The 13354-nt window shown below is 39.9% G+C and overlaps 1 protein-coding gene and 1 non-coding gene across 2 annotated transcripts in view; one reads left to right on the plus strand and one right to left on the minus strand.

The window, feature by feature from the left end:
* LOC124867204 (ERC protein 2-like) overlaps window positions 1-13354 on the minus strand; it is a 263676-nt gene that overhangs the window by 192155 nt on the left and 58167 nt on the right. Inside the window, exon 9 of the mRNA XM_047363523.1 lies at window positions 9571-9738. Coding sequence (XP_047219479.1) covers window positions 9571-9738 — 168 coding nt within the window. The remainder of the gene's footprint in view (window positions 1-9570; window positions 9739-13354) is intronic.
* On the plus strand, window positions 1803-1921 carry LOC124877231. The gene has a single exon (XR_007040472.1). It is a non-coding gene; the product is annotated as a 5S ribosomal RNA (ribosomal RNA).

The following is a 13354-nucleotide window of genomic DNA, read 5'->3' on the forward strand; positions in this document are numbered from 1 at the left end:
TGTACACATTTTTTCTTTCTTTCTAAAATCCGACTACATTAATAGAAGACTGTCCCCAGTGACAAAATGGATGATAAACTAGACTTGTGACTTGTCATATTTAGATTAAAACTATGAAAGTCTAAGAACAACCCACATATATATGAAACCTTCATGCTCTGTACCAATACAAACAGGAAAGCATGTTTGCAGTATAATTCTGTAAGTTTATTATAATTTATGGCTTTTCTGAACATACATTGTTGAAAAGCCACATATTTTAATCAGTCTGTGTGATTATTATCGCTAGTGTCAGGCTAGGTTCAGGCAATGGGAGCAGCGCATAGCACTGACACATTTGACAGGTAGACAGCCTCCCCTCTCCCGACACACATTCCTGCCTCCAGAAGACCATTTCAACAGAAACCCTCCACTGCATTCATACATATCAATTGACTATAAATGCACACATGTGCACACATAGGATCAGGGATACATATATCCAGTTTTCACAGTCATTTCACCTGGCAGAGCACAACAAGCAGATTTGGACAAAGAGCTGTTAAAAAAAAAAGACACAATGCACTCGTACAACCTTGGCTGACACGTAAATAAGTGTGTGTCCATGTTCATCTGAGAATTGATCGACGTCCATGCTCTTTAGGCTCAAAACTCTATCTCTGAACCACCCCAGCTGTGGAATGCTGCAATGATTGCTGGGTAATTACAATGGTGCTTTAGTCCTCTCCTTCCAGCACCATTAGCAATAATTCTTTTTTTTTTTTTTCTTTCCTTTGTAGGCAAAGAGAACGATGTCAACAAAGAAACAAATTTTAAAGTGTGGCCACCTGGTGAGGACCACAACAGCTGTTTGTAGCTTCTGACCCAGGTCCAATTTACAGTGATCTGGTCAGACAAGTGTAATAAAGCATTCAGTCATACAGTTTAACTCAGAGTTCAAGAGTCACACTGAAACTCGCTTTCCACAGAGAATATTAGCTTTAAGTGCTTTTCTTAGATCTTTAAGCATAAAATACTACACTGCCAAAAGTTAACAGGCCATCTTGAGTCATGGTGCAATATCATCAGGATTCCCATTAGTTCTCAGTCCTTCATCTTCTGAAAAGTCCCAAAAAGCATTTTGCCTCCTGAGGTGAAATATGCATCGTTTTGATCAGGCCAGAAGACAAATGTGATGGCTAAGGTCTCATATGTGACCCAACATGGGGTTTTGTCTTGATGGATGTGTAGCCTGGCTTCAATCAACCAGCCCTGGGCTCTCACTATTAACCCAAGCTGATTGCTGATAGCAGCAATGAGGGGGAGAGGCTAGAATAGGAGGAGAGAGGGGCCCTCTTGCGGACAGTTTAGCAGAATTTCCCCAGCGTCATTGGCCTTATCTGTGGCCATGTCTCTGCACTGCGATTGGTCAGCAGGTATCCATTAGTACGAAAGGCCCTGGGTTCCTCATCACAGATCTATGAAGACTGAACACCCAAACACCCACCCACCCACATACACACACTAGCACATAAAAACTACAATGGAGAGACATCAAAAATCAATTTTTTTATTGATTTTATTTTTTTTGTCTGAGAAACAGCTGACAGAAAATCTATCCAGAATACCTTTGGGTCACCTGCATGTAAAGATAAAAAAAGATCAATCTTTTTGATGAATCTTTGGCTGTGAGGCGGTGTTTACCTTGGACAACTAAACAGTTCATCACAAGGAAACACAGGGACACACAGGACAAACAACCATGCATGCACACACTCATCCCTAAGTAAAATTTTGAGCGACCAATTCAACTAAAAACAATGGCTTACGGCCATACCACCCTGAACATGCCTGATCTCATCTGATCTTGGAAGCTAAGCAGGGTCGGGCCTGGTTAGTACTCGGATGGGAGACCTCCTGGGAATCCCAGGTGCTGTGAGCTTATAGGGCTGCATGGTGGCACAGTTGGTAGCACTGTTGCCTTGCAGCAAGAAGGTCCTGGGTTCAAATCCCGGCTGGAATCCCTGTGCATGCATGGGTTCTCACACATGCGTGTGTGTGGGTTCCTCCCACAGTCCAAAGACATGCCTGTTAGGTTAATTTGTCACTCTAAATTGCCCTAAGGTGTATGAATGAGTGTGTTTGTGTGTTGCCCTGCAATGGACTGGCAACCTGTCCAGGGTGTACCCTGCCTATTGCCCACAGACTGCTGGAGATAGGCACAAGCTTCCCCATGACCCACTATGGAATAAGCGGTAGAAAATGACTGCCTGACTGATCTATGGCACAGTTCTTGTCTGTTATCATAGCCTTATTGTCTTAAAGAGGATCTTTCAGAAATATATCAGGCTTTCTAAAATAAAATGGAAGGCAAAGTACTTTTAAAACAACGTAAACTAGAAGCTGAAACGGGGGTTTGGAACCTGGGGCTCTGGTGGCATGTGCGGCTAATTAGCCCATTCACGGTGACGCTCTGTAAAATTGACCTAATACAACATGAAAAACAGTAATCGTTATGTTTTTTGTGACAACAGGAAGGGGTTGATTAACTTTTTTCCTCTAGTTTTTAAGTAAAAGAAGAAAAATACAATAACATCTGTGAGTGAAGATGAGCAGCTAAATTATCATTTTAATTTTAACACACCTAACAGCTAAAAACCATATGATGTTTATAGGTTCTCACAACTTTAATGACAGCCTACTACTCTTTAGACTTTTTGTCTACTTTGTTTATCTAACCTCCAAGCATCTAATGTAGTCTCTCCAGAGCTCATCAAGAGCTAAGATTTTCCCACATGCTTGCACCATATTGTGGCAGGAAAAGATACATAAATGCTTCTTCTCCCCAGTCAGTCGTGACAATGGACATTCACACTTAGCTTGGTTCCCCTGGAGCTTTCTTGCTTTTAAAAGTGAGCTTTTTTCTTCCTCCAGTGTCACCACATTCATGCTCAGTATAATGGATTGATGCAAATTTAAAGTCTCAATGCAATTAACTATCCACTGTAGCTACATTCTAGTTCAGGATGAATGCTCTATTAAATGCAAAATACAAAATTCGCTAGGTTTTCTTAGAAAAATGTATTATACAGTTGACATAATAAACTGAACTTGACTGGATTGTTTTATTACTACTACGATTACATTGAACTGTATATAATTGATTTTGAATCTTTCAATATGATTGGTCTAAATCAGCTATATATTTATAAATATTTAAAGTTAATCTGTTTGGTAAAGTGACACAAGACTTGTTGTGAATAGGTGCTATATAAATAAACTGAGCTGGCACTGTGATAATAACACACAAAATGGTTAAAAAAACAAAAATTAACCAAAAGGCCTCAATTTATTTGAAAGATCTAAAACGTGGACTGGTCACAGAAGAAAATGGACAAAAAATGGCATGACCAAAATGACCCTTGGTATGATGAAGGTTACAAACTCCTGACCTAAAACTCTAAGCATAAGCATAAAACCAAGTGTCAGTAATCACACTGCCATTTCAAGAAAGTACTGGTTACAGTGTTTTCACGTCTCACAAGGTCAAATATTCTTATTTTTAAAATGTTACTACAAAGGTGTGCACTCAAAATAATAACACTATGCCATTGCTAGACTAATATTTTTCTTTTGATCCACATGCACTACTATTCCCTATTATCCCTATGCATCACAGTCGATAGTTGCAGTGTTGTTTTGGAGTTATGTATAAATCATGTAAGAAGTACAAGAAACTGGAAACAGAGAGAATAATCGAAGATTGTTTCGGGGAACCAACAGCAAATGTATTCATGGATAATAACAGATTAAACTTATATGCACTGATTTACTAAAACTAGGAAAATAAAAGTTAAATGTGTTTTTAAAAAGTACATCCATGCATATCATGCAAAATCCACTTTTTTGCCTTTAAATAAATCTTGTTGTGTACTTGGAGTCTGTAGGAGTGCAGAAAAGTTCAGCTGTTTGGGTCATATTTTTCAGTCCATTTAAATGTCTCTATCATCTGTTATGGTTTTCCAATTGTTACATCACAGTATTTGCTGCGGAACAGGTAAATGAGATCACGAACTTCTGGCTGATCAATTTCGGGTATCCGCCATATTTATTTCTTATTGTAATTTTGTAGTCCAAGCTTAAGTATGTCTATGCTGAAAGAGGATAAGATCGGGTTCAGTTGTTGGGTGCAATAACCCATACAATTCATTACACTTTTCCCCAGCATCAGAATCTCTTCGAAGGGCCTGGTTAAATTTTTTTTTTTCATGGAAATGTTCCCACATCAGTGGGGAAATTCCTATTTCCCACACTTCAAGGATGAGTGCCTTCAGCATTATATCAAGAAGGATTTGCTGAAAGACTTTATCCAACTTCATCTTCATTGTTCTTTCTGTTTATGGAAACAACAAACACAGCAAAGCAGTAAGCTTCAAATATCGTTAAAATGACAACAAACATTATTTTAGACATGAACTTTTCTTGACAGCCAAAGTTTGATGAAACTAGTCAAGAGCCAGCAAAAACAGCAGGCAATAGTTAGTGCTGAAAGACTCTTGCAGAGGCAGCACCAAAACAGAGGGTGGTTCCCTAAGAGGCTTAGAGGCCAGAGGATACTCACCACACATTATAAATGGGAAAGCCCAGGGTGGACAGGGGTTCCTTCCATATGGACACATAAACACTCAAGCATGCAGCCAAAGCAGACGCAATCAAATCTTTCTGTCTGAGTCTGCTATGGGTGGGAGCATGATAGTGGGGATACTATACTTCCATGAACACAGAAAGCCGTTTTAAAAGCATGAATATGGATTGCGATGACCACAATGTTTGAACATGAATAACACATGTATGCCAAAACCATACCACAGCTGGCTGTGCATGTGTACCTCCCACAACCCTACCCCCGTAGCCAAAGAAAGGGGGAAAAAGAAACGTAAGTAGAAAAAAAAAACAAATAGATGCATCATTATGCATTGGACCTGGTCTCATTGACCAAGGGCTTAAACAGAGCCTTCGCTGTCCTGTGTTGTGATACATAAGACCAGTGTGCTCACAAAATCTTTTCCAGTAATATTAAGGCAATCTCTTTATTGTTTTCACTCATATTGAGCCACTTGCTATTAGGATCAACCTGTGTCTCAAGCTACAGCAATGACATCATGAAATGATGCAATAAACTGTGCCAACTGTCCAAATAACATCTGGAAATAGAAGAAATATTCCTCATATTCTCCTAAGACGAAGCATAGTTAACTAATGAAGGATACTTACAACAGCTTAAACACAGTCTGCAGTGTTACACCGCCCATGCCTGAACAACATTCTGCTTATATCTTTATGTTTATCTGTCTTATCAGCCCAAAAATCTGGATTTGTTTTCTGCAAAGTGTAGTATAGCCAATTTTAATTTCTGTTGTTATAGTTAATCCCATTGTTTACTTATTTATTGTAATCTTGTACGGTTAAGAGTTCTGTTAGATTACTTCCAGTGTTTCTGTGTTCCTGCTCTTCTGTGTCCATTAGCCTCCTTCCTTCAGTTGCTCTGCATTCTCCCTGCCACCAGCGGCTCAACATTTCTTCTGATTATCTCTTCTAGTTCATTGGTTATTTTTCCACTTTTCCAAGTTTTTAAATTCCCTGGTTTTCATTGCTCGCCACTGAATCCTACTGTTTGACTGCCCATTCCGGCCTTTCAGTTTAGTTGTGTTTTGTCCAATTCAGAAATATGTGCTACTTCCCTTTCTAAAAGATTGTGTTGATCTATCACATTAATCCAATAAATTACAGTGAAGCGTATTGTTGTAATGTAACAAAATGTGAAATGTTTGATTAATATGAATATGTGAGACCCTACTCCTGCCCATGGCAAACATAACTCTAGGTGACGGGTCAGACAAAGAGCGGTTCAAGACACCCTCATGAGGACCACACAAACGAGGCACGTGACGTCGCCCGGTACGACGGAGCTGGGGTCCCGACCCAAGGCCTGGCTCCAGGGTGGGACCCCAGCTCCGTAGGAGAGCGCCTGGTGGCTAGGTTGCTCTTCGCGGGACCCGGCCGGGGCAAGCCCAAAGGAGAGATGCGAGGCCATCCACCAGTGGGCCCACCACCTGCAGGGGGAACCATGAGGGACCGGTGCAAAGAGGATTGGGCGGCGAACGAAGGTGGAGACCTCAGCGGCCTAATCCCCGGATGCTTAGACTGGTTCTAGGGACGTGAAATGTCACTTCACTGGGGGGGAGCCTGAGCTTGTGCGGAAGGTCGAGAGATATCGACTAGAAATAGTGGGGCTCACCTCCACACACAGCGTGGGCTCTAGAACCCATCTCCTCGAGAGAGGCTGGACACTTCTACTCTGGAGTGGCCTACGGGGAGAGGCGGTGGGCAGGGGTGAGTTTACGTGTTGCTTGCTGCCATCACGCATTCCCTTGTGGGGACTTGGGGTAAGACTCTTTCATCACTTAGGCTGAAGTCACCGAGGTGGTTAAAAAGCTCCACGGTGGCAGGGCTTCGGGGGTTGGATGAAATGCGCCCTGAGTACCTCAAGTCTCTGGATGTTGTAGGGCTGTCATGGTTGACACGCCTCTTCAACATTGCATGGTGGTCGGGGACAGTGCCTCTGGACTGGCAGACAGGGGTGGTGAGTTCAAGTATCTCAGGGTCTTGTTCGCGAGTGAGGGAAGAATGGCGCGGGAGATCGACAGACGGATCGGTGCGGCTGCCGTAGTAATGGGGGCACTGTGCGGTCCGTCGTGGTGAAGAGAGATCTGAGCCGAAAAGCGAAGCTCTCGATTTACCGGTTGGTCTACGTTCCTACCCTCACCTACTTTGGGTCATGACCGAAAGAATGAGATCCGGATACACCTGCCTGGAACACCTCCCTCGGGAGATGTTCCAGGCACGTCCCACCGGGAGGAGGCCCAGGGGACGGCCCAGGACACGCTGGAGGGACTATGTTTCTCGGCTGGCCTGGGAACACCTTGGGCTCCCCCCGGAGGAGCTGGAGGAGGTGTCTGGGGAGAGGGACATCTGGGCATCTCGGCTGAGTCTGCTGCCCCCGTGACTTGGTCCCGGATAAAGCGGAAGACGACGACAACGAATATGAATACTTTTACAAGGCACCTTATGTGCTAATAACAAAACAAAAAAAAAACTAATGAAGTGGTGCCAAATAACTCAAGACTTTTAATTTGCATGTAAAAATGACAAAAAAATCCCAAAAGTTGGTACAAAACCCCCTGTTGAGATTTATTGTACAATTAAACCTGAGACAAAACAGGTGTCTTTTGTTTTAGACAATTTTGATTTTATTTTAGATTTTTCACTTTCCTGTTTATGTATTGTATTATTTCATTCAAATCTAAACTTGAAAAAGACTATTAGTACTGATTACTCACATTCCTTTTGACTGGGAAAATAACAAAAACACTCTAAACTAACATACATAGACATGTTATGCACTTATAGACCTCTATTATTATATCTAGATGGGTCATTGGATGTGTTTGCATTAAAGACAAAAAGGCATTATCTTAATCTTGAAATCTCTCACCATATCAGAAACAGATATAAGGAATCAGCAGCCCATTGAAATGTGTTGGCTAACTCCAAGCTTGATATATTTTGAGCAGGCTTATTACTAAAGCTTTAGCCTTAATATAGTGTGTCATAAAATCAAAGGATATTTTTACTTAAAAACAGGTATGAGGATATTTTATTAATTTTGCTGTTGTGTATTCTCTGACAGGAATGTTGAGTCATGAAGAAATTTCTGAATTTAAGAACATTTGCCTTTGATTTTTGAAGACATCTTTCACTTTCATCCCACATTTTTCAGTGGGAATACTTTACATATTAAGTTTCCCCTTTAGTTTCTGTATTTCTTTATTCAGTTTATTTTCTTCTTCAGTTGTATCCTTGCATACAGATGTCTGGATATTTTATGTTATGTGAGATTTCATTGCATCTGAATTATAAATACTCGTATTTGTACAACAGAACAGAATCTTTGCAAGTGCAGCATAAACACAGTAATCCCGTCTGACCCAGAAACAGTCCCACATAAACAGATCAAGACTCTTGGCCCTGTGTATGACCTTTGGAGAGCGTTTTCATTTAACTCAGCAAGAGGGAGGGAGGAAGAGGAGCGGAATCTCTAATTTAAGGACATCAGAGGAAACAACAAAGTTAAGAGAAGACCTTTATGTGTGAGTCATTGGTCTATAGAGAAATAGCCAACATGCACACCACAGGTAGCAACAGCCCTGTCTAAATACTCTTATAAAAGTCATTAAGGTCCCAGAGACATGTGGTGCGAATGTGTGTGTGAGCTATTTGGGTGTGTGTGTTTTGCATGTGTGCAATCAAAGTTAGGGGGTCTTGTATGATATCTGAGACCAGCTAAATTATTTTTGCACTTTTTGGTGTAGCATCTACAACATATTCCATGCACCCATGTTAGAGAATCCTGAGATACAGCGAGGACTTCATTGGCTGTACGCAGCGGATCTTTAGGTATAGATTCAGAACGCAACACAAACAATTCCCATCTTTTTATAATGCAAGTAACTGTATAGGAAGTATTATGAGCAAGTGCTTGAGTACAAATTATTTATTATTGATAATAACTGAATTAACTAATTTTGTTTGCTAAAACACATTTATATTATAGGGGATTAACAAGATCAGTCGGCTTCTAAATCTAATTTCTGTCACTGGATTAGCAAATGAACTAACTTTTTTGATAAAACACATTTATGTTATAGGGGATTAACAAGAGTCTAATTTCTATCACTGGATTAGCAAATATACACCTTCAACCAAAAATAATGCATAATTTATTTTCTGTCTTCCAGTGATACAATTATGTCCAATTCACCAGATCTTAAAATAGGGCTTTAAGGCAAAAAAGATAAACACATATGTACACTTTTGCAGTTTTTGTTTCATTATTGTCTTTTTGGTGTTTTTTTGTTTTGTTTTCTTTGCTTTTTAAAATAGACTATTTCTGAAAGTGTGTCTTCTCTATGGTAATAATTTCAAAATAGTTCGTGTTTACTATATTCCATATTTTTTTAAAGGCTACTCTTCAAATTTATTTTTACTGTTTTTTTTTGTCACATTTATTTTGGAATCTTAATGGAAAAAGACAAAACAAAGTCTTTTTTACAGGAAATTGCTAGATGCACCTAAAGGTTCGGGCCTCTTTAGAGGAATGTTTAACTTTGGGATGCGCCAGAGGGTGACAGTATATTCTACATGACTTAACCTTGTAATAAACATAACATATTCTCTTTTTAGAAACAAAATTTAACAGCAAGATACTACTTTCAACTCTGTACATTATAATTTCCCCTTCCTGTCAGCCAAAATTGGATATGTTTACATTTCAAAAACAGAAACAGCAGCACATATGTCACCAATTAAGTGATGAAAAAAGACTCAACTAGCAGTATCTATTTCCATCAACTCTTATGTACCTCAAATAAAAAAAACAAGTCAAGTAAGTGTTGAAAACGTCTAATGCTTAATACAAAATTCATGAGAAAATTAACAATAAATTATGCTAAAATTGGCTGAAATCTTTACCTTCTTCTGTAGGATATTCACTTTTCTCTCCTTGACATCCAGCATGTCCTTCATGTCTCTGATTTCTCCTGTCAGTGTGCTCTTTTCATCACTTAAGTCCTGCAGTTGCTTGGTTTTCTTAGTCAGAATCTGTTCCTTCTCGTCCAGGCGCACTCGCAGAGCGTCAACCTATAATTGATCAGGACAAGAAACAATGAAAATAAAAGAAGAAGAATTCTCATCAGAAAACTGATAGCAAACAGTATGCAAAATGAAAACCATGAAATCAACAACAACAACAAAAAAGAAAAACTTTAGAAAATTGTTTCTGTTTATTTCACAGTGGAGTGGCCAATGCTAGAAGTGACATCTCCCAACACACTTACTTGTTGACATTTGGAAGTTGTAAAAGTTTTAAAGACTTAATGTTCACAATATAAAGCACTGCAGCGTGATGGTGTAAAAAGAGATGTAAAGGAAGGGGGAACTTGGAGATGGTTCTATCAAGTGTTGCGTGATTGTCCCGGTGCTGCCATAGATCACATTGCTCATTTGCTTTACCCTCACACTTTAAAATCCTCTGTATCTGACTGTGTCCAATGAGCTGAGAGATATCTGAGCTTCATCCAGAACTTAGGTTGGGCACTAGTATTCTGCTGCTCCGTCTAAAATGATCCATATGCACATTCACATTTTTAGCTGGCCGTGATGAGCAGAAATTCTGCTCCTTCAACAACTGATTTAAATCCAAGCACTTTTTGTCACTCTGCACACAGTAAGTTCATTTGAACTCAATGTTTGCATGTGTGCTTTAATGTGAATTTAAGAAAGACAGTAAAGGAGAGTTTATTAACAACAACTTTTACAAGAATTGCTTGAAAATATGCAGAAAGAAGGGAATTATCGGCTGGTACACTGGTGCAGTCAGAACTACCTTGAACTCAACCCACTCAAGACTGTAGAAATGGTGGTGGACCTTCGGAGAACACCACCCCCATACACCCCCCTCACCATCCTCAACAACACTGTATTGGCCGTGGACCACTTCAGGTTCTTAGGAACCACCATCTCTGAGGACCTGAGATGGTCTTCACACATAGACACTGTTTGAAAGAAGGCCCAGCAGAGACTGTACTTCCTGAAGCAACTCAAGAAGTTCAACCTTCCACAGGAGCTGCTGGTCATCTTCTACACTGCCATCATTCAATCTGTCCTGTCTTCATCCATCTCAGTGTGGTTTGGCTAATCCACAAAACAGGACAGGTCCAGACTGCAATGAATAATCAGGACTGCAGAGAGAATAATCAGGGCTGACCTTCCCTCCATCCAGGACTTATACAAGTCTAGGGTCAGGAAAAGAGCTGCTAAAATATCTGCAGACCCCACACACCCTGCACATAAACTGTTCAGAGCTTTACCTTCAGGCCGCCGCTACAGAACACTGTTCACTAAAACCAGCCGCCACAGAGACAGTTTCTTCCCCCAGGCTGTTTCTCTGCTAAACATTCAATAGAGTACAAAACAACAGCATACAGATGTTGCAAATGCACCTTTTTATTATATATGTGTATATTGTACATTGTAAATATGTATATTCTGTAATGCAAAAACAAAACCAAAGAGCAAAGTGTACCGGAGTCAAATTCCTTGTTTGTATGTACGAACTTGGCAATAAAGCTGATTCTGAATTAAAGAACAGAGTGTTCCGGCACATCTTTCAAATATTTCACAAGGCACTTTCATAAATGAAGACGACATAAAATCAAGACAGTTTAAACTCAGATGGACTTTTCTGTCTTCACATCATAGCACTTGTGCCTTGCATTCAATGGTGTAGAAATATATGCTGTCTTAGGTAAACTCTTAGCAATTTGCTCACCAGCTAGACCAGGCTCCCAATAATATTTTGATATTAAAACTTTGTAGCAATGTTTATCTGTGTACATAACTCTTTATCTGTGTGCACAGATCTTTATCTGTGCACACAGATGGGACCATGAGATCACTCACTGTACTTACTGAATGCTTGAAGTGGCTCCAACTGTCAGCAGACTGATCTACTTTGTGATTATTTCTGATAATAATTTTTGGAACACTTGAAGACACCCAAAACAGAGAACCTTACCCCTAATTGATCAGGTTATCATTAAAAGTAATAGTGTGTAATAATAGGAAAAAATAAAGCAAGTCAGTGACATCATGGCAGAGGTAATGTGCTTCGTCCTGATGTAGAACACTGTCAATTATCCAGCCTTAATCCGACTAGAAACACTATGGAATATAACATCACATCATATGTGACACACATACTTTATAAACATGAAGGTACTTGACACTCTACAAAAAGTGTTCCATTTTCTCACATTTAAACCTATCTAACATGCTTTTCAGAAATGGTATGACAGCCGCTTAAGATTAATAATGAACTGATCAACAAAAAATGCTCTTATTAGAAAAATGATAAATGGTCTCTTAGTTTGAATTGCTAGGTCAATATTTCAGTACACTGAAAAATAATACAGAGTTTAGTGATAACCTTAATTTAATAGTGAACCTTCCAAAGATATGAAAGGGTTAACATGTTACTAGGGTGACTGTGGTTTATTGGATAGAGTAGTTGTCTTAAAATCTGAAAATGGTTTGGATTGGTTTGTTTCCAGCTTCCTCTTGCCACATGTCGATGTGCCCCTGGGCAAGGCACTAAACCACAAGTTTCCCACCAATCTGCATATCAGTGTGTGAATCTGTGCACGTTTGTGAGTGCTGCTGGGTGAATGTGGTTGTAGTGCAAACTGCTTTGAGATTGGTATGACAAGAAACGTATTGTATAATTTCTGTCCATTTACCAAGTTTGACCCCGAATATTGCTATTAATCTTTTAGCTACCTTGGATAAAAGTAACCTGCTAAATAAATGTAAAATAATGAAAATGTGTCTGTGCTAAATCCTAGAGAAAAGTCAGAGGCCAATTAAGTTGAAAAGAGAAGATTGTACAGCTACGGCCACCTTGCTGTATAAGCTACTGAAATGCAGGAAGCTGTTAGGTTAAACTCGTTCTTTTCTGCAGATACTGTATGTGTATAGCTACATTTTTTAAAACTGAAGTGCACTGTGTTTTCCTGGGTACTGCAGGTACCCCTAATGTCATAGCATTAGAAGCCAGCCAAGAGCTCCAGGTGTAAGATGCTAAAGTATTTATCTCATATTGCTTCGCTGGCAGACAACCAAAGTCTAATACTGAGGATTCCTCTGTTCTCAGCAAATTACATTTGAACACACAGCCATACACACACATTAGGCATATCACTAAGCCTTTGTACTTCCACTATGCTTGTACACATTATAGGGTGTTGATCCTGACGTGGTGCTTGCTGTGCATGCACATGCATGTGTGCGCCCACAATATCTGTGACAGAAAGAAAGGCAGACCTCCTATGCTTCAGCTTCACCTGGCAATAAGCAATGTAGCAAAAATGTAGCAAAGGGGCCTGACAGGAAATCCCTGCTGTCTCACTTGCACCTGCTAAGCTGTGATGGTGTTGCACAGATGTCGTGCTAATACCCTCTTACAGCACTTATAGCTGCCAGAAAGCTTACATGAGAAACAAGGAGAGAAAGTTACATAGGTGATCAGGCACAGATGAACCAATGAAAAGAAAGGGTAAAAGCAGGCAGAGTGAAAAAAGGTGAAAAGAGATTATGGCATTTCTTAACATTTTATCTGGCTTGAGGTTATCAACATCACAGAGATGCCGCTCCCTCACCAACTTAAAGTACTCAATGAGAAGATCTTAAACAGTAAACC

The sequence above is a fragment of the Girardinichthys multiradiatus genome, chromosome 1, assembly GCF_021462225.1.
Source record: "Girardinichthys multiradiatus isolate DD_20200921_A chromosome 1, DD_fGirMul_XY1, whole genome shotgun sequence".
Classification (NCBI taxonomy): Eukaryota; Metazoa; Chordata; class Actinopteri; order Cyprinodontiformes; family Goodeidae; genus Girardinichthys; species Girardinichthys multiradiatus.